Below are 24,150 nucleotides of genomic sequence, written 5' to 3' on the forward strand. Positions count from 1 at the left end.
CTTCTCAACGACAGCATTTTAGTCAATGGTAAGGCGTCTGCAGTGAACTGTAATCTTCCTTCTCGGTGTTGCTGTGGGGCTTATGTCCACTCTCACGGGCAATTTTATGGGAGAGAGAGAAAGGGCGTCTCAGGCACTGATACAGGGGCACCATTTTAACGCCCGCGCTGACACTTCATAAAGGTCTAGAGTTGTTCTCAACCATGGCTGTACATTGGAATCACCTGGGGAGCTTTCAAAATATACCAGTGTCTTGGCCTCAGCCTGGCCAGTGACACAAGCCTCTCTGGGTGGAGTCCAGGCATCAGTAGCTTCGGAGTTCCTCCAGGGGACTCCACTGAGCAACCAGGGCTGAGAACGTTCAGCTCAGAGCAGAGAGCAATGGAAGGGCTTAGGTTCTCATTCAAGTTCTTGTACTGGTGACCTTGGTCAAGTCTTTTCAGCTCTTGTACCTCAGTTCCCCCATTCTAAAATGGGAATGGTAATGCCTGCCCCTGCTCTAACCACATAAAGATATAGTGGGATAAACAGAAGTTAATGAGGATAGAACTACCCAAAGTTTCATGACTTCAAGGCCCGCAGTACAGCACCCTCTGCAGGGTCTGGGGCAGCAGGAAAAGTAATTCATACTCCTCCTGGGACCATTGGGCCACCCCACGGATGGTCTTCTCACAATGACAGAAGCAGCACAGGAGAGTAAGCGTAAATACTTAAGGCCTCTTAAGGACCAGGATCAGGACTGGCACCGTGTCAGTTCTGCCTCATTCTACTGGCCAAAGCAAGTCACAAGGTCAAACCCAAAGACCAGGGGAAAGGCGGAAGAATTTCTGAACATAACCTAATCTACCACAGAGTCTTATCTTTCAATCGCCAGAGAGTTCAGGTTTTTATTTCATTCTGTCTGGACCTTTGCAGTGGCCTCCTTTCTGGTCTCCACACCTATGCCATATTAACCTTCAAAAGAGCACAGGTATGACCAAGGCATTTCAATGACCCCCCAAAACCTTCCCTACCAACCGTCACATGGAACCTGACTCCTGGGCTGGTTTCAATTATCCACACTCTAGCCCCAACCTCCTTTCCCAGCCCTGCCCCCATTTTCCTCTCTACCCACCTGCAATGGGGACGGGTTGGCTAAGACCTCCCTGTTTCCCAGACTTCCATGTTACCTTCCCGGTGCCTCACCTGTGGTCATTGCTCCACCTGAAATTCCCCCAGGTTCTCAGGTCAGAATCCTAGCTCTTCCAAGGTGCCAATTTCCAGTTGAAAGGAATAACTCCTACCTCTGAGTTCCCCAAAGTCCCTTTACCTGGAACCCTCCAATGGCTTTTAGTTCCTTCATAACTGAATGAACTAAAATGAATGAACATGTCTTATCTTACCCCCTAGAGCAGTGCCTGGCACACAGTCGGGCAATGGTATTTTTAAGGAGGATGAATGAATGAGTGAATGAATGCCTCTAGTTTTCCTTCTATGCTCTGGGCCACTTGCTGGCGGGAGTTGTAGCTGTGTCTCTAGGCCAGTGCTGGGGCCAAGATGGGCCTCAGATGCCCATTGCTGGGTGTGTGGTTACCCTCACTGCTGTGGGGGCATGATTTGGAGGTTAGCAAAGGAGATAGATAGTTTAGCGCCAGGGAGTTGAATGGAGGAGGTGATGACTGGGAAAGGTGTCGTCTCCCCCTTTATCTCATTCCCTCCACCTCAGTATCTGGGTCAGTGAGGCAAGGCTGTAGTGCCCCCCAATCTGGGGGCACTGAAGAAGAGGTGCTGTGGCTAAAGGTCAAGGTGGTCTTTCTGCCCACAAGTGAGTCTTCAGCGTTCATGCTCCAGCCATGTGTCACCCATCGCCTTTCTCATGGAAATCATGGGGTTTACCAGTTGCCCGGGCCTAGCCCTTAGCCAGTAGGCACCGCAGCAGACTGGGGTGGTGCCCGGGGCCCCTCCCAGCTCCTGTGCAGCTGACGCGGTCTCTTGTGCCTCCGCAGAAGGACTTCACAGTGCGGGAGGAGCTGCAGCAGCAGGACGTGGAGCGCTGGCTGGGCTTCATCACCTTCCTGTGCGAGGTCTTCGGCACCATGCGCAGCAGCACGGGCGAGCCCTTCCGCGTGCTCGTCTGCCCCATCTACACCTGTCTCAGGGAGGTAAGTCTCTGCCGGCCCTGCCCGAGAGCGTGGGCGCTGCCCTGTCTGCTAACGACGCGTGTCTCCATCTCTGATGCGCCAGGAAAGCTACAAGGCTTGTACCACTTAAAGTGATCAATCATTTGGTTAAGAGAAATGGAACTTCCCAGTGCTTTTGTTTACTCTAGCCAGGTTTTTATTTATTGAGTTTACGTAAAAGGAAATAATCCCCCAAAGGAAAGTATTATGAACTCAGACTGCAGTCATTCATACTCTAGAACACTGCCTACAGAAGGGAGATCTACAGAAAATATTGAGTGAATAGATCTTTGGACTGGATTGGTTTACCATTGAATTATTTATTTTAAAATATATTTGCTTCTAAATTTCCTCTGATAAAGAAATAAATAAGGATAATAAAGAAACTTTTAAGAAGCAAGAAGTCAGTGGGGTGATTGCCCTACCAGGTATCATAATCCACTTTGGAGGGTCACCCTTGGCAGCTCGCAAGGGGTAGAATTGAAGGGCAAATGTGGAAGCTATTGGTGTGTCCAGTGAAAGGCTGGTGGCTCAAAGCACAGTCACGAGAGTGAGGAGGGGGAGGGCCAGTTGCATTCCAGTTATATCTTTGAGTTAGAACCAACAGGACTTGCTGACATGAGATACAGAGAAGGAAGGAAGTGACATAGGGTCCTCATCTACCACCCTGCTGGCACCAATTCCTGGGATGGGGAAGCTGGAAGAGAAACAAGTAGAGTGTGGATGAAAACCAAGAGTTTGGGTGGCCTGTTAGCCATCCCTGGGGACACAGGCTTCAGCGTTGTGTGAAGTGTCGACCTGTACCTGGTTCTGGGGACTGGATGGGGTCACCCGGAGGGGCAGTGGTGAGCTGGAGGAGGGGAGGTGGACAAGGAGTGGCCGGGAGGCTGGAAACAAGCCAGGAGGGTGAAATCATCACAGCCCTTGTCCAGCAGGGCCAGCCCACACCTCACAGGTGCTGGTCCCCTCCCACCCTCAGCAGCTGGTCCCAAGATGCTGGTCCCAAGAGGAACAGCCTCTGGGGAATCAGTGGGACCAGGACAGAGAAGAGGCCTGGGTTTGGCAACAAGGAGGGGCCCACGGTATCAGTGGAGTGAGAACAGAAGCTACATTTGCCTCGTTGGGGAGTCGGTGGAGGTGAGGGCATGAGTGTGGACACATTTTTGGAGAAGTGTTTCTGTGAAAGGCCGCAGGGAAAGAGAACTTGTCAGCTAAAGGGGAGGTATGCGGTCAAGAGACACTTTTGTGTTTCTGAAGGAGGGGGTATCTGTAAATGTTTTTGAAGCATCCATTTATAGGAAAATAGCACATTCATTCCAGACTGCGTGGATCTGCACGAAAGCAGAGCACGCAGGCCTCTCCTGGGTGCTTTGCGGCCCTGTAAGCCTCTACCACTTCACGTAGCCAAAGATGTTTCTTGACAAATGTACTTGAATTCAGACTTGTTTCTCAGATTCAGACAATGACCTCTTCCAACTTGAGTTCACTCTCAAAGTGTCCTCAGCTCAGACTGAAGTACCAAGATAGGCCATGGCTATGCTTTTTGCATCCCTTTGGAATGCTTTGCAGGTAGCCCTCTTGGAGGCAGGGGGCTGGCCCTGGTGGCCTCTTGGAGTCCTCTCATCCTTGCCTGAGCTGCCCTGCGCCCTGACCACCCACCTCAAGGCAGGGAGAAGCACTGTTCTAGGGCATTGACCTGGATTGCCCCAACATGTTCCATCTGCGTGATCTGGGCACCTCCTGGTGTTGCTGTCACCTGCTCCCCCGAGCAGGAAGCAGGGCTACAGCCGAGCCCTGGCCCTGGCTGCTGGGACACTTCTGACACCACCTGAGGTAGTGCGAACCTTCTGGTGTGAGATCCGGCAAGTGCCAGGTCTGCACAGACCAGAAATAAGGAGCCTCCCCTGCCGCACACTTGCTTGTTGCATTAAACTCACACAGACCCCGCCAGGCTCATGGTAAACTTGAAGGGTAAATAAATGATCAATGGTTTTCACCATTTTGTAAAAGAGGAAACCACCGCCCCGTGTTCCAAACTATCTGCTTGAGGCCACATGGGGAGACCCCTGAATTCTTAGAGTCAGCTGCTGCCTCCTGTACCTTATGACACATACACGCATACCCAGGCCTGACCCACATCCCAAAGCAGGTTGAGCCAGCTCTGGGATGTTTCTAGAAGCCAAAATCACTGCCGCTGCCTTTCTCTATGCTGTACAAGTTTAGGCTCTTCCCCCGGGGCCATGTAGATGGCTGACCCCAAATGTACAGGGCCCACCCTGCCCTGAGGTCATCCCAGCTCCCTGAACCATCCCCAGGCCAGCATCTCTGGCTGCCCACTAGACACATCCCAAGTCAAGCCTCGAGCCTTCCAACAGGATGTGCCAGCGGTGCCCCAAACCCTCCTGCTCACTCCCTGTCCTCACGTGGCCCAGACCCAGCCTTCCTGCCCCACTGTGGCCAGACAGCAGCCCCAGGACTCCCCAACTGCCCTTTCTCAGTATCATGGGACACCCACTCCATCCTCTGCTTCGGCACCACCCCCTAAGGCTTCCCCTGCTCCCCTTTCCTTGATGCCCCCGAGTCAAACACAAACCCACGGGCCATCTTGGTGTGAAGAGTCTCGTTTGGAACAAACCTAAGGGAAAGATACAAAATCCTCAGTCTCGGGGTCTTCATGCTCACGGAGGCCACCTTCACTGGATGAGGGGCTTACCCAGATTGAGCGTGTGCTTAGCCCCTGAGCCCCTTCAGGCTGGAGGACAGCCAGCTCTCTGAGAGATGCCCTGCCCTAGAGCGAGGCCCCTGGGCATTTCCTTCCACACTCTGACCTAGTTGAATTAACCCCCTCTCAGTCACTCAAGCTTGAAATCCTAGACTCCATCCTTGGAGTCTCTCTCCTCCTGGCCCTAAAACACCTCCTTCCAGGCCCAGCTCAAGCCACCTCTTCTGGAACCTCCCCTGTCCCCACCCCCAGCTGAGTGTACCAGGAGCTCCCTCCTGAGCGAGGCAGTGCACTCCATCCTTATAGCTCCATCCTTTTTACATCACCTTAGAGGATGTTTTAGTATTGATAACAGTACAGTGGAAGGCATTGTCCAAAGCACTTAATGCATTCTCTTGTCTTTTAACTCGGGCAACACCCTGAAGATTATCATCCCCGTTTTCCAGAGAACAGAGAGATCAGACAGCTTGCTCACAGCCCCACAGTTAGCGGGCAGCAGAGTCAATATCGGAATCCAGACGTGACTGCCCGAGTCCCTGCTCCTAAACACCCTGCCTCACTGCCTTACAAGCAGAGCAGGAGCTGCTCTTATTCTATTCTCGTCCGTACCCAGCGCCTACTCTGTGGCGGAAGCCAAATAGATCTTTGTGGGATTGATCCTGTTTTTGCCATAAATAGCATGTGCCAATCAGAGATCCCTCTTCGAGGGATGGAGAAGAATAATTTTCAACAAGCTCTTTAATTGTTTAAGAGCAAACAGTTTCTGCCAAGATGGTTTTCCAAGTGAGTGAGGAGTATTACTGGTGACCAGAAGCTGCACGAGTCTCCTTGCCCTACTGTTTACAGCTCATATTTGCCTCATGAGCTCTTTTTAATTTTTTTTAATGTTTTCAAATGTTTATTGTGGTAAGAACACTTAACATGAGATCTACTCTCATAACAGCATTTTAAGTATACAGTACAGTATTGTTATCTGTAGGCACAATGTAGTACAGCAGATCTCTAGAATTTATTCATCTGGCATAACTGAAATTTTATACCCGGTGATTAGCAACCCCCCACTTCCTCCTCCCCCCAGCCTCCGGCAACTCCTATCCTATTCTTTGTTTCTATGAATTTGACTATTCTAGATCCCTCATAAAAATGGAAACATGCAGTATTTGTCCTTCTGTGACTGCTTATTTCACTTGGCATAATGTCTTCCAGATTCAACCATGTTGTCCCATATTGCAAATTTCCTTTTTTAAGGCTGAATAGTATTCCACTGTGTATAGACCACATTTAAAAATCTATTCATCTCTCGATGGACATTTAGATTATTTCCACATCTTGGCTGCTGTGAATAGTGTTGCAATGAACATGGAAGTGCTAATATCTCTTCCAGATCTTGATTTCAGTACTTTTAGAGAAATACCCAGGAGTGGGATTGCTGGATGATATACTGTAGAAGTTCTATTTTTAATTTTTTGAGGAACCTTCCTACTGTTTTCCATTGAAGCTGTACCATTTTGTATTCCCATCAACAATGTACGAGTTCTAATTTATATATATATATATATATATATATATATATATATATATATATATATATATAAATAAAATAGCCTTCTTAACAGGTGTGGGGTGGTTTTGATTTGCATTTCCTTGATGATTAGTGACCTTGAGCGTCTTTTCATATGCCTGTTGGCCATTTGTATGTCTTCTTTGGAAAAATGTCTATTCAAATCCTTAGCCCATTTTTAAAAATCTGGTTATTAGTTTCTTTTGCTTTGGGGTTGTAAGAGTTCCTTAAATTTTTTTGAAAATTAACCCCTTATCAGATATATGGTTTACAAATATTTTCTCCCATTCTGTAGGATGCCTTTTCACTCTGTTGTTAACTTTGCTGTACAGAAGCCTTGTAGTTTGATGTAGTCCCACTTGTCTGTTTTTGCTTTTGTGCTTTTGGTGTCATATCCATGAAATCACTGCCAAGACCAATGTCATGAGACTTTTCCCTTATGTTTTCTTCAAGGAGTTATAGTTTCAGGAGTTATGTTTATAAGTCTTTAATCCATTTTTTAGTTTATTTTTGTGTAAGGTATAAGCTAAGAGTCCAGTTTCATTCTTTGGCATGTGAATATCCAGTTTTCCCAACACCATTTGTTGAAGAGACCATGCTTTCCCCATTGTGCTTTCCTGGCACCTTTGTTTCTGTCCACTCCCTCTCAGTTGACCATACATGCATGGATTTATTTCTGGGCTCTCAATTCTGTACCATTAGTCTATATGTTTGTTTTAATTACTGTAGCTTTGTAATATATTTTCTTTTTTTTATATAAATTTATTTATTTTATTTATTTATTTTTGGCTGCATTGGGTCTTCATTGCTGCATGCAGGCTTTCTCTAGTTGCAACGAGCAGGGACTACTCTTCGTTGTGGTGTGGTGGCTTCTCTTGTTGCGGAGCACAGGCTCTAGGCATGTGGGCTTTAGTAGTTGTGGCTCGCAGGCTCTAGAGTGCAGGCTCAGTGGTTGTGGTGCACGGGCTTAGTTGCTCCGCGGCATGTGGGATCTTCCCCGACCAGGGATTGAACCCGTGTCCCCTGCATTGGCAGGCAGATTCTTAACCACTGCACCACTAGGGAAGTCCCTGTAATATATTTTCAAATCAGGCTGTATGATGCCTCCTGATTTGTTCTTTTTCAAATTGTTTCAAGATTGCTTTGGCTATTTGGAGTCTTTTGTGGTTCCATATGAGTTTTAGATTTATTTTTTCTATTTCTGTGAAAAATAACACTGGAATTTTGATTAGAGATTGCATTGAATCTGTGGGTCACTTTGAGTAGTATTGACATTTTAAATATATTAGTCTTCTAATCCAAGATCGGGAACAAGACAAAGAATGCCCAGTCTCATCACTCTTATTCAACATAGTACTGGAAGTCGCAGCCCGAGCAATTAGGCAAGAAAAAGAAATAAAAGGATATCCAAATCAGAAAGGAAGAAGTGAAATTGTCTGTTTGCAGATGACACGATCTTGTATATAGAAAACCCTAAAGACTCCACACACAAAAAACTGTTAGGACTAAAAAATGAATTCAGTAAATTTGCAGGATAAAAATCAGCATACAAAAGAATCAATTGCATTTCTATATGCTAATAACAAACTATCCAAAAAAGGAAATTAGGAAAATGATCTCATTTACAATAGCATCAGAAAGAATGAAATACTTAGGCATAAACTTAACTAAGCAAGTGAAATACTTGTACGTTGAAAACTACAAAATACTGATGCAAGAAATTAAAGACACAAACAAATGCTAAGACGTCCCTCAAGCTGTTTTTAATAGCATTCTAAGGACCCCTTCATCCTGCTAAGGTCCTCAGCCAAACTGTGACTGCAAGGGTTCCACACACAGGAGGGCTGTAATCAGTGTCTGTGGCCTGAGCTAAGGGTTTTATCATCTCCCGTCTCACCTGGAACTGACCTGGCAGGTTTGGGGTCTGGCTCACCCAGTGCCATCCCTCATCCCCTTTTTCCTGACCCTACAAGGCTCTCTGCCACCTCTGTAACCCAGTGGTGATGTTGCTAGACTCCTCCAAGTTATCAGTGAATGGTTCTCTCTGGGCCCCTTACTTCAAGAGCTTTGTTGAAAATTCCTCTGCAGGGGATACTGGGGTGGATTTTAACCCCTCACACTTGTTTCCTCTGAGCCGACTTTCCCCATGCACCATGGGTGTTTTTATCCACTCCCTCTCATCCTTCCTCCCTCCCCCAAACATCCCACCTTTCCTCTCTGCATTCCCATCCTCCTGCCCTCTTCTGAGTCCGGCAGCCATAGCCAGAGGTCAGAGTGGAGGAAGGGAGGAAGGGAGGGGGTGCCTCTGTCAGGAATCTCTCCTCCTTCTGCACCCCTCTGTGACCCCCACCAACCTCTCCCTCTGGTTGGCTCCCTTGCTCTCCTTCCCCCAGGCACCAGAAACCCCATCTGCCCCTCCCTGCCCTTCCTCTGAGGGGTGTCTCTGAGCCACAATCCCCCCAGGGATGCAACTGGCGGGGCTCCTGGAGGAGGCTGGCAGGCGCGCAGGCTGTGGAGGAGAACACAGAGGGCAACGAGTCAGGCTTCTCCGGAAATGAAATTGCTCCGTGCAACAATGAGAGAGCCACTTTTTTAACTTTTTGCGTGAGCGTGCATTCAATTGCTCACATTGTTTTGGCTCCAGGGGGAAATCTGACCTCGGAAAAGGCTGAGATGAAGTGGGTGTGGGTGGAGATCCTCCACTCTTTCACAGGGCTGAGAGAGTCAAGCAGAACATTCCTCAGAGGTAATTTCCAGTGGGACCATTCCTCCCTTCCCGAGAGCAGGAGATGGGGCTGTGTCTAGCCACCCAGCTGGGGCCAAGGCAGGGCCCCCTGGGGCTGGAAGAGACCAAGGTCGGCTGTGCCCAGGGTGGTGATGGACCCTAACGGGAAGCAGAGACTCAAAATTATCCTCCATGCAGCCCAGGACTCTCAGTTGCATCCCTGGCAGGGGTGGGGAGTGCCTGCCCCCTCCCTGCCCCCTCTAATCTTTGGGAAGCTTTTACAAAATTACAAATTCTCAGACCAATTAAATCAGACTTTCTGGGGATGGGTTTTGAGGAGGCACGGGAGTGGGGGGAGATTTAAGCTTCCCATGTAACTCCAATGTGCAGCCAAGGTTAAGAAGCACGAGTAGCCGCATCCTAGGTGCACTTCGTGAGGCCGCTGATGAGCAAAGGGCACGTGGAATGGTACCACCGGAAGAGCCAGAGAGACCAGAGTTTGAATCCCAGCTCTGCCACTTACTAGCTGTGGGGCTTTAACCTAATTCTTCATCTTTCTGAACCTCAATATTTTCTCTTTGCATGGGAAAAATGGGAATAATTCATTCTGCGGGTTTGTTTTAAGGCTTAAAATAAGTGAGATGGTCACATGAAGCAAGTAGTGTGTGACAGCCCGTCGGTGAGCTGACGTGTGAATTGCTGTTGAAAGCAAACCGTATTCCAGGCATTACTCAAGAGAAGTATCGCATCACAGGAGCCCCAGAAAGTAAGATCCATTCTCCTAACTGGGCACCAAGGCCCCCCACGATCGCAACCCCTTTTCCTGGAGAATCTCTCATGAGTCCTACAGCTGCAGCCACCCTGTTCCTGTTGTGTTTCCACAGAAGGTCTCTTACATTCCTCCTGCCTTGAGCGTGATCTCCTCCTCCCGCCTGACTCTAGCCCACCTTCAAGACCAGGTTCACTTCCCACCGCGTCCCCACCCCGCCCCAGTTTACTCTTGCTGCAGCATTCTGCAGAACTCGCATCCACACCAGCCTGCCAACACCCGCTCTCTGGACATGGCCTTTACCAGTGGTTGGATGAATGCCTGGTGACTTCTTGATTGCTTTAAAATCATTTCCACCTTCCATTGGTACCTGAGGATAGGCTGCGTCTCATCTATCATGTAACCCTGACTGCATTTTGTTCAGGACTCTGTGTCCATTCAGTAAGCGGTGATTTGGTTTGAGACAAAGCTAGTTTCTTACTGAACTGCAAAGTTTCCTAGTTGTACTAAAAGGAAGGAGTACAAGTTGTGATCCTCCCTGAAAAGGCTTACAATCCACTTGGCTACCACATCCCCAGAGATCAAGCGGCTGTGAACATTTATGATGGGTTGTACGAATATAGAGGTGGAGGGAGTTTAGGAGTGTGGGCAGCTGCTGGGGGCAAAGGGGAAGGGGGACTACAGCTTAAGGGGAAGTGGGCTTCAGACAGGTATTGGCAGGGAAGGAGAAAGGCCCCCAAGAAGAAAACTTTGAGCGGAGGACTGGGAGCCAGAATGAAGCACGGCCCGTCTGTGTGGTGTGGTAAAGAGACGGCCTGATGGGTGGGTCATGGGCCGGCACTGGCTCCCAGCAGAGGCATTCGGGTGGACACAAGATGATACTGAGAACCTCTCTCTGAGAGTGTTTTAAGCCGGAGAGCAACACCATGGAAAGCATAAAGGAGAGTTTGTTTATTCATTCAACAAACACTGAGAAAAATGCTATTTCTTTACTGAATTGAAAAGTCTCCCAGACACTTTTCCTGCTAGAAATGTGCTGAGATAAAGTCTAATAAATCTGGGGCACTCCCTGGCCAGAGAGACCCACGGATAACTCAGTGCATGGTGGAAAGTACAGTGCTCAAAATAAGGTGAGAGTGGGAAGCAGGAATGTGGGTGCCCAGAAGGCAGATGAGACAAGATCTGCCTGGCAAGGGCATCTTAGCCGAGAACACTCTGACTAGAACCTTCAATCAAGCAGGCTAAGAAGCAGGAAGGGAAGGGCTGGAACGAAGCTTGAAAATTCAGGAGAACCTTCCTCCATGAACAGTTTATTCCAGCCCTAGTCTTAGGCACAGACCCCGCTTGGAATGTCCCTCTGAGATTGCAGCCTTCCCAGGGCAGGTACACAGCCCCTGGGCGCTGGTTTAGCGGCAGAGTTCCTGCAGGTCCAGCAGCTGCTGCTATGAATACCCAGCTTAAGCAACCATTCCTGTAACCTCTGCAGAAATAACTCCCCACAGTTTTTTGTCCCCTCCAGAGCTGCCGTCCCCCTCTTCCACTCGGCAGCCAAGTCACTCTGTGGTGTGATGCCGCTGACCTACTCAGGCACCCCCCCAAACACACACACACACACACACACACACACACACACACACACACACGAGCACCCTGATGTGTCCCCACCTGAGGCGAGGCTTCCCGGATCCTTGACCTCCTCAAGATAAAATTCAGGTCTCACCCCACCCCCACTCCCCGACCCTCCCCCAGCCCCCCCTTTAACTGTCCTACTTCCTTAGCCAGACTCTGCAAACTGAAATGTGAAATTTGAAGCCAGTGTTCTCCTTAGCAACCATGGTAACACAGGATCTGATAGAGAGCCTGGAGTTATAAAAATACCAGCTTCCACCAGACACTGGTTTCCAAAGGGAAACCAGTCTCCACGCCAGAACCGTTTTTAAACAGTCTTAAAACTCAAGAGATTTCCAAACCCATCTCAACATGGCTCAGGAGGACATCTCTTCAATTCCGTTTTGGAAGGTGGTGCAGTTGCAAGCTTTCGGTATTTTCTCTAAAATTTAGAGACGCAGAAAAGATGTGGCTCTCTGAGAATTCGGTAGCCGTGTCAAGGATATATAGGTGGGAGCGGCTGTTCTTAAACAGCAGATATTCGACATTTTTTTTTAAGTTAGATTGAATTGCTGCCACTCCTTCCAAGTTCCCTCCCAGCGAGTCCTCAGCGCCATCAATCCTCCTAATTATAGAGGGGGACTGATTTGATCTATCTCCCCTTCGTTGAAGACAGCTTTAATTAACATAACCATTCTCTAGCAGGAATTTACGTTTAAGCCCTCGAGTGGAGAGCTAAGAGGTAGAGCTGTCTAAACTTCTCTGCTCAGGGCCAGAAACAAACGTCCTGCATCGCTGTCCTCCAGTGCCTCCCCTCCCCCACGGAGGCCCCCTGCGGCACGGCCTCTCGCCTTCTCCCGGCGCTGCCTGCAGGGGGCGCCTGGCCTTGCGGGTTGGGGGTGGGGTGCTCTTCCTGGAGGCACGGGGCCTCCCCCGGCCCAGCCCCCAGCCCCGCCTCCGCCGCCCTGGGCGGACCGGCTCTCCCCACCTCCCCACCCCGCTCCGCGCTCTCCTCTGCTTCCTCTTATCTCCTGGGGCCATGCCTTGTAATTTTGAAAAATATTCTAACTCAGTAATTAATGTCTGAACTTCAAGAGGCCCCTGCTTTCTGCAGAGTCGCGCAGAAGGCGGGCAGGGACGGGGAGGGGCCGGGGTGTGGATTCTTTTTCTAAGCTGGCGAGTGGAAGGTGGAGGATGCATTGTTTCCTGGTAGAGTTTGTGTACAAGATACACACATATATACATGTACACATACGCATGCGTCTGTCCATAGATTTCTTTTAAATCCTTTGGGTTTGGAAAAAAAGCATCCTTCCCCTTGCTCCGTCCCAGTGGCGTTTTCCCGGTGGGCTGATGTCAGAGGCTGCTCAGCCGGCTGGGGAGCATGTGCGGAGACAAGCTGGGACACTTTGTGAGTGTTTAGGTCTGGGCAGGGGAGTGGGGATTGGCTAGGAGGGAGAGGGAGTGACCTATATATTTAGAGGATAAGAAATCAGGAGCTGTGGGGTAAAAAAATGGCCATCAGTAACTTCAGATAACACAGAAGTCAAAAAAAAAGTTTGCCTAGTTCCCACCCACCAGGAGGTTGTAAGCAGCCCCAGTGAATCCTGGCTCAGCGTCCCCCAACAAACGCCTCCTCGTGGTTTGCCCATCCCCCGTCCCAGCCCTGCCAGCCCTACCTGCCGCAGCTCGGGTCCCCTCCACCCAGCAGTTTGGGTGCCAAGGGATGAGCGGGCTGCTGGGGCCTAGGCACGAGCATGCTGTGCGTGGCCCCTGCCCTCACAGAGCTGCTGTCTACTGGGGAGAAGAAGTGGAAACACAAAGTGCCCTGTGCTGGGAGCTGGTGCATAAATCACACGCCAAGTCTCTCCAGGACCCACACTGATCTTTCTTTAACCTGCTCCAGCGCTCAGGGTCAAAGAATTTAAATCCAGCAGCTGATGATACCCCACTCACTGCTGCCCCACCTTCAGAGTAGATGACGTTTAGGCAGCACTTGTTGGTGTGGAAACCAGCAAGTTAGGAACCACCTTTTCTCCTCTTTTCTGTCCACCTCAAGTCCTAGCTAGAGCCCAATTCCTTATCGATGGCTCCACTGTCAGTGCTGCCAGCAACAATCTGTAGGTAACCGGTAACCGGAGGCCTGCGCCGGCCAGGATCAGCCTTTCTTGTAGCCAGAGGAGAAGGGTGTGTGGGGAGAGGTGGACTTCAGAGCTAGACAGACCCAGGCAGCTTACCCACTCTGGCCCTCGGTTCCTTGTCCGGATGAGGATTAAATGTAATTTAGTAGCTTTGCTAATTACAAGTTGACTTCCTCCCTTCGTTGTAGCAGGACACACAAAACAAAGACATGAAAAACAACAGACAGAGAGTAAAGGGATCAGCCAGCAGCATATTCATATCGTACAAAATGAAGTGCTTCTTAACGAGAAAAAATGTGAAGGAACACAGGAGATGAAGTTTCAGGGCCTTTGTCCTTGCCGTTCCTTCTGGGAGAATGCCCTTCCAGGTATCCTTCCAGACCTCTTCTGGATGTCAGTTCCTCAGAGGGACCCTGCCGGACCATACTCCTCACAGCCTGCTTTCTTTTTCTCCATAGCCCTGACTAGTATCTGACTCCACCTTAAGAGTTTTCCTTGTTAATCTGCTTGTTTTCTGTCTCCCCAACTAGCATGGAAACTCTCTAAAGGCAGGGGCTGGTCTACTCTGTTCATAGCTATATCTCCAGTGCCTGGAACAGTGCCTGCCATGTAGTAGGTGCTCAATAAATCCTGTTGAATAAATTGATGAAATAGAATGTCTAGACTGAACAAAGCAGGAGACAACAGTCACCCTTCTAGAGTGAATCGAGGAAGATTGCTCAGGGGAGATAAATCCAGAATCCTTGAAGAGGCAAGGTGAGCAAGCAGAGTGGGGCTGGCTGGTCGTGGTCCCTAGAGATGAGCTCAGAATGAGGGAGGGAAGAGGAACACTCCCCCCGAAATCCAACTCAAAGGAGCGTGCGCAGAACGTGAGCAGAAACTGCTGCCGGTCAATGAAGCTGCCCGTATTCTGTCCCCACATTTCGCTCTAGTTAAGTGGTCTTTTCTCGACTTCTGTCTGCGAGGCTTCATGTGAGATTTAATTAGCCTCTCCAAAGTCAGAATCCTATGAGCCACCATCGTGAGAAGTCAGGGTGGGCTTCTGGCCCTACTTCATAGATCGAGAGCCTTGGGGAAGGGATTGTGGAGGGGCCACTGAGTGAGCACCTACTGGGTTCCATGCCGGCTTCAGCTGGGCCTGGAGATGCAATCAAGGAGCAGAGCCTTCCTCTCCTGCCTCTCCCCTGGGGAGGAGGAGTAAGGAGGATGCACAGGGCACAGGAGGGTGCTGTGAGGGTCGGAAGAAGGTGAGGGCTCGACACAAGAGGTGGGAGAGTGGAGCGGGTGAGAGAGGACACCCACAGTCACAAACGCTGAGGAGAACGAAACCTCTTAGCCCTTGACAATCACAGCACAATCCCAGCGATGGAGCAACACATCCAGTACAATATAATGGCAGCCACTATGTCACCGTACCTTATCTAGTAGCTGCGTTTTTTAAAAGGCACCAGTGAAATTAATTTCAATATCTTTTATGTTATCTAATATATCCAAAGTATTATTTCAACGTATAATCAATATTAAAAAGCATCAGTGAGATTTTTTTTCTATTATTCTTTTTTGTACTAAGTCTGAAATCCAACGTGTATTTTACACTTAAAGCATCTCTCAATTCGGACTCGGTGCATTCCAAGTGCTCAAGGACACGGGTGGCTGGTGGCTTCTGGAATCCTCGGGCTTTTGGAACAGTCTGGATCCCAAAAGTACTCTGGATCCCCAAAGTCTCAAAAGTATTTTTATAGCTTCTCTCTCTGAGCACCCAGAAGCAAAGGAAGGCGGTGTGAACTGAGACTTTAAACGCATAGTCAACATGCTAACACTGCTGGGTTGGCCAGAGGTCCATGATGGGGTCTGCAGAAGGCAATCCTTGTGACCCCAGAATGAAAAAAAGATGGAGAGAGTGAAAGGGGGAGGCAGAAAAGGTAAGAGAGAAGAAAAACACAGGAAGGGGAAAAAGAGGTCGTGGGTGGCCAGGATGGCAGGCTGCGTGACGGAGCTAAGAACAGAGCCCACAGACCGAGGAGGGGCAGTCCCGGCGGGGCAGGCAGCTGCCGGCTCCTGCGCACAATGGCTAAACAGAAAGCACGGCCCAGGCCATGGAAGATAACAATTAGCTCATTCTTCCATTGCCCTTTTGGTTACACTGTTGTTCTCGGGACAGCCATTTCTGTAATTAAGACCTTGTCCCTTACTCAGAGGTACTGCAACATAAAAGTATTTGCTGAATCTGGTTTCCCAGGGTTAAAAGCCAGACTTAGGAAATGCAAACACACGTTCACTAACTAATTATCCTTTAATTAAGGCTGAAGCCCTGCTTAAAACAATTAGCTCCGGGAATTGAACAGTAGGTACGACTCCACTTTCTGCTAATTGCTCTCCCCGGATCGCCAGGATATGGCGAGTTTCGAGGGAGGTGGGGGGGACAGGAGGGAACGAATTCCGTCTGCTGCTTTTGGTCTGGACTGGACCGAGCTCGGCTTGCTTTGGACACGTTCGTCAGAGGAGAGCTGGAGGTGTGGGGAAGAGCGAGGAGGATGTGGTTTGGGCAGGGGGAGTCGAGAGGCCGCCCCAGGCTTGGACGCGGGCCGTGGGAAGTCTCAGGAGCTGCTGCTGGCCACACGGAGGTGCCTTGCCTGGCTGGAGCTGAGGGCGTGGGCCAAGGATTAGCTGACTGGAAAGCAATTAGATGAGGTGGGGCTGGCTGGGAAAATACCTGGAATCCCAGGGCCAGGGTTGAGACTTGCTGGGGCACTGCCCAAGGCGGGAGCCTCGTGGGCTCTGGGGAGCGGAGGTGCCCCCCGGTGAGGGTGACTGCCCCTGGTCCACCGGCCCGAGCCCTTCTTGCCTCTTGCCCGTGAGGAGAAGTGGATTCTAGAGTGAGGGGAGTCCAGAAAAGAGGCCCTTTTCTGATTACATTTCCTCCCTCCGAATGTCTCCTCCGCCTCGGTTTGCCCGCCCCCCTCCCTCCACCCCTCCGCAGACTCCCAGGACTTTCCTAAGGCGGGCCTCATGCAATCAGACTGCCTCCCCCTTTTCTAGGTAAGAGGGATGTGTATGTAGGGTGTTACCCTTCCAGGGACTTTTAACGTTTTGAAAGGAGAGGTTGGAAGAAAAAAAATGTGTGCCCCAAAGGAAAAAAAGATGTTCAGGGCTTTGGGGGGAGTCAGGGAGATGACTAACCCCTCCAGGGGTCTCCCCAGAAAATATCCACAGGCATTAAAGCTTGCAGAGAATCCCTGGAGCCTGTCCTCCAGGGGGCTTCCAGTTAAGAGCCCCTGCTCCAGAAGTGGAATTGGGATTTTCATCCAGGCAAATGGTCAGAGGGGCCTTCCAGACCACCCTCAAAGCAACAGTGTAAAGGATTCTCGGGGCTGACCCAGCACAGATAAGGACTTCCACGGATTCCAAAAGCCCCTGACAGCTTACTTTTTTCCCCCCAGAAGAGACCCTAGCTCATCCCTGAGCTCTCCTCTCTTCTCCCCAGATCAGAGGTCAAAAGACTTCTCTAAAGGACGAGATAGTAAATATTTTAGCTTTGCAGCCCAAGAGGCAAAATTGAGTTTAACCACATCCCTGCGGTGTGTACTGCGCTGAGCAGCAGTGCGAATCAGTGAGAACGGTTTCTGTAGAAACTACTCAGCTCTGCCTTCGTAATGGGAAAGTAGCCGTAGGTGATATGTAAATGACTGAGAGTGACCGTGTTCCAACAAAACCCTATTTACGGACACTGAAATTTGAATCTTATATCATTTTTAGGTGTCACCGAATATTATTCTTCTTTTGATTTTTTTTCCTAGCTATTTAAAAATGTCAAAACTATTCTCAGCTCATGAGCCTGTAAAAGGCAGGCTGTGGACCAGATTTGGCCAGTGGGCTGTAGTTTAACCGACCCCTGATCTAGATCTTGGCTCTCAGCTGGGAAATTGCCTTCCAGGTAATGTTGATGCGCATTAAAATTTAAGAATCACTGTCAGAAAGGAGAATTTGCCATTTCTCAGGCAATGCTGATGCTGAGGTTAGGAGGACCACACACTGAGTAGCAAACACTGAGCTAGTCTGAACTTCACCCCCACTTTACAGATGACAGAACAGGCCCAGAGGTGACATAGCTCTATCATATGAACCCAGGGAGAGGCTTCTCTGTCCCAGGACGCAGAGCTGGGTGGTTTTCTATCTCTGGCCGCCTTCAGAGATCTACCCTTCCAGCAACTCACGACGCCCGAGGCTCTAGCTGAGACACAGGAAATGTGTATGTGTCCCCTGGAGTCCCAAAGTGGCGGGGCTCCAGTGAGTCACTTCCCATGAATGGCGATAGTACGCAGTGAGGCATCCTCATGCTGTCAGTCAGCTCCCTCCCTGCCCTGCGCTTTAGAGAAACTCCCTGCCAGCTTCGGGGATCGACAGAGCGGCACAAGAGGGAAGCTAAAAGCCCCCTCTGTGAGAAAGGAAATGGAAAGAACAAGGGCCTGGACGTCAGATTTACATGATGTCAAATCCCACGCTTTTTGTACTAGCTGGAACCTGAGGCAAGTTACTTAATCTCTTTGAACCTCAATTTTTCCATCAGTAAAATGGGGAAACAACCTCTACCTCTGCAAGGTTGTCTTAAGGATTGATCATCATGTCTGTCAAGTGTCTGGCACACAGTACAGAACTTTTATGGTTTATTTTTTCTTTTTCTTTTTTTTTTTTTTTGCCACGCTGCGTGGCATGTGGGATCTTAGTTCCCCGACCAGGAATCAACCCTGCGCCTCCTGCAGTGGGAGCGCAGAGTCTTAACCACTGGACGTCCTGGGAAGTCCTAGGGTCTCTTTATCGGCCACCCTGGCATTGTGCCTTAACCACAGAGCTACCCAGCCACAGCCTAGACAGCCACGGAAGAAGGCGACACCTGAGACCATGGCTGTGTTGATGTCACTGGCTTGCGCTTCTGTGACATTTCCATTGGTGATTTAGGGGTATGGCTCATGTCCAGGGTTTGTACCTCGGGCCCTTCAGGGTGGCCTTCGGGTGGCCTTCAGGGTCTGGGAACCCACTGAAATTGTATGCTGACATCTGTGAACCTGTGGAGATGTGCATTTTTCTGGGAGAGGTGCCAGAGTTTTCATCAGATCCTCAAAGGGCTCCATGTTCCCCCCGAAAATTACAGGATGCATATCTATAAACAGTGCAGAAGAGAGCACCAGACTTTTGAGACAGATTCCTGGATTTGGAAATCAGCTCCCTGACCCTGACCTATGCATCGGAGGTCATCTAATTCAGATCTGAACTTCCATTTCCTCAGCCCTAAAAACTGGGACTAGCATACCTGCCCAGCCAAGTCCAGAGTCAGATGATACCCTATGAAGGAAAACCCAGAGCGGGCAGTCAAGAATGGGTAGGGCTCTCACAGGGGCCCAGGTGAGCGGGGTGAGTCACAGGGGGCCATCCTGCAGGGCCAGTGTGTTTGCTTCAAATTTAAATACTGGGGGTTTTAAAGTGGGCAAAATTAAACTCTGGTGTTAAGGAGGATCATGGTGACCCTCAGGAAGGGTCAGTGAAATGACGGGGCAGGTGCAAGAGGACTGTGGGGTGTGATCCGGGTTTGTAGCTCTTGGTCAGGGCATCAGAACATGTTTGCCCTTTGTTATTTGTGCAAATCCATCTCACTGCACATTTTTGTATGTGTGATACTTAAACAAAAAGTCTTCTCGAAAAACGTTCAACTGAGAAAACTAGAAATACAAAATAAAATCACCCCCTGGGGGCTTTTTCTATATAATTTTGCAGTTAAGTTAGCACATAGCTTGAAGAAAGAGTAATTTATATATAAACACAAATAATAGAGTAAGATTTTAAAATAATCCAAAAGCTAGGTTTAAGCATCTTTCTTCTTCACCCAAACTGCTATCCAAGTCTGCTTACATAACTTCTGCTTTCTTTAATTATCTCACGGGGCCAACAGGCTGTCTCAGGCCTCTTCACCTCTTCACCTCTTCACCATGGTGGTGGACCTGGCCTATTTTGGGTGGCCCGTCTGCCAGGGCGGTGGCTTTGCTCAGCACACTCCTTGATTCCAGAGTGCGCCTGTCCTATCCCTTCTCTCCTTCTTGCCTGCAATGGATTTCTCTTCTCTCTCCCACCTCACAGGCTCCCCTCTCCCTAGTGTTTTCTTCTTATCAACCCACTAAATCCATCTGAGGGGGGAAGACCTTCCATTGCCCCCATATTCCCCTCCAGAAGCCACCCCATTTCTCTCTTCCCTTAGAGCCAGAATTTTCAAAAGAATTGTCTCCCTACGTGGTGTCTCTGGGTTGCATCCGCCCCATCCAGCCAACAGCGTGGTCCCCGTTCGAGACTGCCGTATCACCAAATCCAGAAGCCTACTCAGGCCTCCACACCACCATTATAGCGAGGAAGCAGCATACATGATATGTAAACCAATAACGGTGACTGTGCTCCAACAAAATTTTATTTATGGACACTGAAATCTGAATTTCATGTAATGTGTCACAAAACATTGTTCTTTTGATTTTTTTTGTCAACCATTTAAAAATATAGGGACTTCCCTGGTGGTCCAGGGGTTAAGACTCCGCGCTTCCACTGCAGAGGGCATGGGTTCGATCCCTGGTCAGGGAACTAAGATCCCGCAAGCTGCGCGGTGCAGCCAAAAAAAAAAAAAGGAAAAATAAAAATGTAAAGAGCATTCTTAGCTCGCTGGGCTGTGCCAAAGCAGGCTGAGGGTGGGATTTGGCTGGTGGACTAGAGGTTATCCACCCCAAATCTAGATCTATGATTCTGACCTAGGGGCAGTTTGCCCCCCAGTGCCAAGGGGCATTTGGTAGTGTCTGGAGACGTTTTTGGTGGCCACAACTGGGAAGGTGCTACTGGCCTCTGGTGGGAGGAAGCCCAGGTTCCGCTCAGCATCCTGCCATGCCCAGGAGGCCCCTCAGCAAAGAACTGTCTGGCTCAAATGTCAGTCGTGCTGTGGCTGAGAAATCCTGGTCTAAATGATCTCATCTGGCCCCAGGACTTTAAATACCATCTGCACCCAGTGCTCTCAAATGTATCTCCAGCCAGGACCACTCCTCTGACCTCTAGACCCAATGGCCAAGTCTGTTCCTCCCTCCAGCTAGCTTCAATCTTGGTAGATGAAACCACTGGCCACCCCTTTAGCTCAGGCCAAAAACTTGGGAGTTACCCTTGATTCCTCCCTTTTCCCCACCACCTCTCTTCTGTCATGCCACCATCACCTTGGACGTGGGCTTAAAATAGCTCCAAGCTGGTCTTCCCTCTGCCTCTTTGCCCCACTTTTCTTCATCCCAGATGAAACGCCTATTGCAAGGCAGATGTGCCGCCACCAGGGACTCACAGAGGTGTTTCCAAGCCAATACCCCTCTCGAGTTGGGTGTGCTGGGCTGCCCAGGCCTTGGGCGAGACTCTGGGCTCAGCTCCACCTGGAGAATGTCTCACCTGGGTCCTTGCACAGGCGGCAGGTACTCTCACAGATGCTAGAAGAAAATACAAAGAAATAAGATTGATTTTTTTTTTATGTCCCCCTGAAACTAGTTTCCTTTCTCGTCATACTTCATACAACGTGCATAGATAGATAATATGTTTGTGCATGAGTGTGTAGATACACACATACTTGGAGGCTGGCTCCAAGTACATGTATCACCCTGAGTTTAGTGTAGGAGCCTTCACCAAGGGCCTATGTTCACCTTTAAGCCTTCTCCAAAACTCCATTTGACGGCCCCATAACCAGAAACATGGAGAAGTTGATGTCCTTTGGGATTTACCAAAGGACAGGCAACTGTAGCTTGTGGTGGGCCATGAGCGAGACCCCCGGCAGAGGCCTCAAAGCTTGTGTTGTGTTGGCCACAGGCAAATTCCCAGGGCAGGAGCAGCCCTCTGACTTGAACTGCGCAAACCCTAGATCCGTATCTCCAGGCCTGAGTGCATCCGCCTGACACCTCCCCCTGGCCCACCCACGGGTCCCTCAAACTCTGAGTGTCCCAGTATGACCCGTCTCCTGCCCCCCAAACCTGCCCCTCCCCCCAGGGGTAGTACCACCATCTTCCTGGCTGTAGTGGCTGAAGACTCCAGGCCATCCCTGGCCGGCCCTCACCCCGTCAGTCCCCGGGGTCTGTGGGTAGCAGCTCGCGTAGAGTTCTCGGCTCTGGTTACCACTTTTCTCCCTCTCCATTGTCTAGGGCAAGGTCACCTTTCACTTGAATTACCCCACCAGCCTTCTCACCGGGCTTGGCCCCCTCTCTCTCTGTGGACTGCAGGCTCACAGGACTCTCAGGGGTCACTGCCTGGAATGTTCTTCCCTCCTTCCCGCTCCTGATCCCACGCTTTCCCTAGCTCCACCTTAAAGTGTCAGTTTAAAGCTCTCTCCCTCAGGAAGCCTTTTCCGAGCCTCCTTTCCCCCCCCCCGCACAGATGAAAATGGTCCTTCCTGCCACCCACCACCGCAGCACCCTTAGTTCTGTGCAAAACGAGCCCACTTACTACTGAGAGCTGCCCCTGATAGAGCCTCGCTTACTGTGTGCCAGATACTGCTCTAAATATGTCTCATAGATTATCTCATGTAATGCTCGCCCCACTTTCCAGATGAGGAAACTGAGACACAGAGAAGTTACCTGTGCAACATAATTAGCAGGTGATCGAGTCGGGATTAGAACCCAGGCAGTCTCACTTTACAGCCCCGGCTCCCATCACTGATCTGCTTGTGTAAACTCTGTCTTTTCTACTAAACTAATAGGTCTATGAGGACAGGATTCATGCCTCCTTATTGAATGAATGAATGAATGATTCTTCTATTCTTTCAGACTCTTGGGAGGAGGGTGCAGGACCAGCCATGCTCCAGGCCTGCGTGTCACTGGTGGGGCTGCATCCACGGAACACAGAGGCTCTTCTGAGTGGCTTTGCCCCAGCCAGCACATACTTTCCTTCAAATCCAATCCACAGGTTTTCTGAGAGGGCCAGCTGGGCACAAGGTCCTGCATGAGGAAAAACTAGTCTAGGTAAACTTTAGGCTATCGACCTAGAACTGGGTAGAGCCAAATAACTGCTCCCGGGCTGTGAGTAATGAGGCTTCTTCCTACAGGGGATCAGGAGAGGAGGTCAGGGAAGGCTTCTTGGAGGGGGGGGGGGGCGTCTTGCGGTCCATCTTGCAGGATCCAGTTAATGGAGCCAAGGTGAGAGAAGGCAGGCCTGGCTGAGTCAATGAGGAGCAAAATCCGGAGGCAGATAAGGACAAGACATGTTCATAGATGGATTTGGCTGGACGGGAGGCCTGTGAAGGGGAGAGAGGGGGATGGAGGGCCCCTGGGGCGGAAGTGGACCAGCGAGCGCCTGAGTGCCAGGCTAAGCACTTTATCCCCTGCGGCCCAGTCAGTTGGACCTGGTAAGGATGCACTGGTGATACAGAATATTGACGCACATGCTAATTCACCCAAAGAGATTGTCTCAATTTAGAAAGAGTCACCCCATTATGAAAATGTATACTCTGCTAAGGGTAAGGCTCTAAAGCCAAACAAACTTCCAGGTGCCCATTAAACACTCTTATCTCCAACCTTAGACTTGGCAGCGAGTACCTCTGCTGTCCCCAGGCAGCCCAGGCCCTTTTCGCAGCCCAGGCCTGTTTGCCCCTCCGTTTGGATGGCTGCTGCCTGGGTACAGATGCTAATTATGCCTTGAGCACAGCCCTATTTTTTCTCTGCTTAATCGTCCCAGGCCCAGCTGTCCCTGCCCAGTTGGTCCTTGGTAACCTCCTTGTACCCAAATCCACCACAGAATCAGCTAAGCTCCTTCACCCAAGGGGCAGACCTCCCGGCCAGCTTCTGCCATGTGGCTTCAAACTCCACCCACCTCCCCCACCCCGGGAAGACTGGCACCTCTGCCTGGGGACCAGGCTGCTGCAGGCGTTTATTCTTCATACGGCTAAAGAGGACATGATCTAAGCAAAGGCTTCTTCAACATTCCGTGCTTGGGGGCAGAGGAAGAGGCCGGTGTGCCCCTCCCCCAGCTCCTCAAGGCCCCTTGCTGGTTACTTGCGCCCTCCCCACTCCCACCCCCTGCAGAGTCTGGAATTGGTAGGAGGGACCCCTGGTTAGCTTGGCATACCAAGAAGAACCTGCTGAGAAGCTTCTTCCCAGGCTCAAGACAAGGTGGATTGGCACAGCCCTTCAGATGACCGTGTGCCCATCAGTGAGCAAGGCCGGGCTCCGGGGCTGCAGCGGCCTAGGGCTCTGTGCACAGGGAGGCCTTTCCTCGGAAGCCAGTGGGTCACCCTCTGTGGCAGTGCCCCTCTCCTGGTCCCCTCTGAGACTGCAGAGAAGTCAGCCCTCTGTCCATACCTACTTTCCCATCACTTCTTCTTTCTGATTAAATTTCTTTGCCTTCATGAAAGGAAACATCTTGCACCCCCAGGATGCATCCTGTCTTCCCGAGGGGCCCACCGTGCTCTGACGTGTCTAAA

The 24,150-nt window shown here is 50.1% G+C and overlaps 1 protein-coding gene across 5 annotated transcripts in view; it reads left to right on the forward strand.

The window, feature by feature from the left end:
- Positions 1-24,150, forward strand: part of CTIF (cap binding complex dependent translation initiation factor) — a 304,506-nt gene that overhangs the window by 262,019 nt on the left and 18,337 nt on the right. For all 5 annotated transcript variants that reach the window (XM_036822931.1, XM_036822928.1, XM_036822932.1 and 2 more), the window contains one exon: positions 1,986-2,141. In XM_036822931.1, coding sequence (XP_036678826.1) covers positions 1,986-2,141 — 156 coding nt within the window. The remainder of the gene's footprint in view (positions 1-1,985; positions 2,142-24,150) is intronic.

Source organism: Balaenoptera musculus, chromosome 14 (genome assembly GCF_009873245.2).
Source record: "Balaenoptera musculus isolate JJ_BM4_2016_0621 chromosome 14, mBalMus1.pri.v3, whole genome shotgun sequence".
Classification (NCBI taxonomy): domain Eukaryota; kingdom Metazoa; phylum Chordata; class Mammalia; order Artiodactyla; family Balaenopteridae; genus Balaenoptera; species Balaenoptera musculus.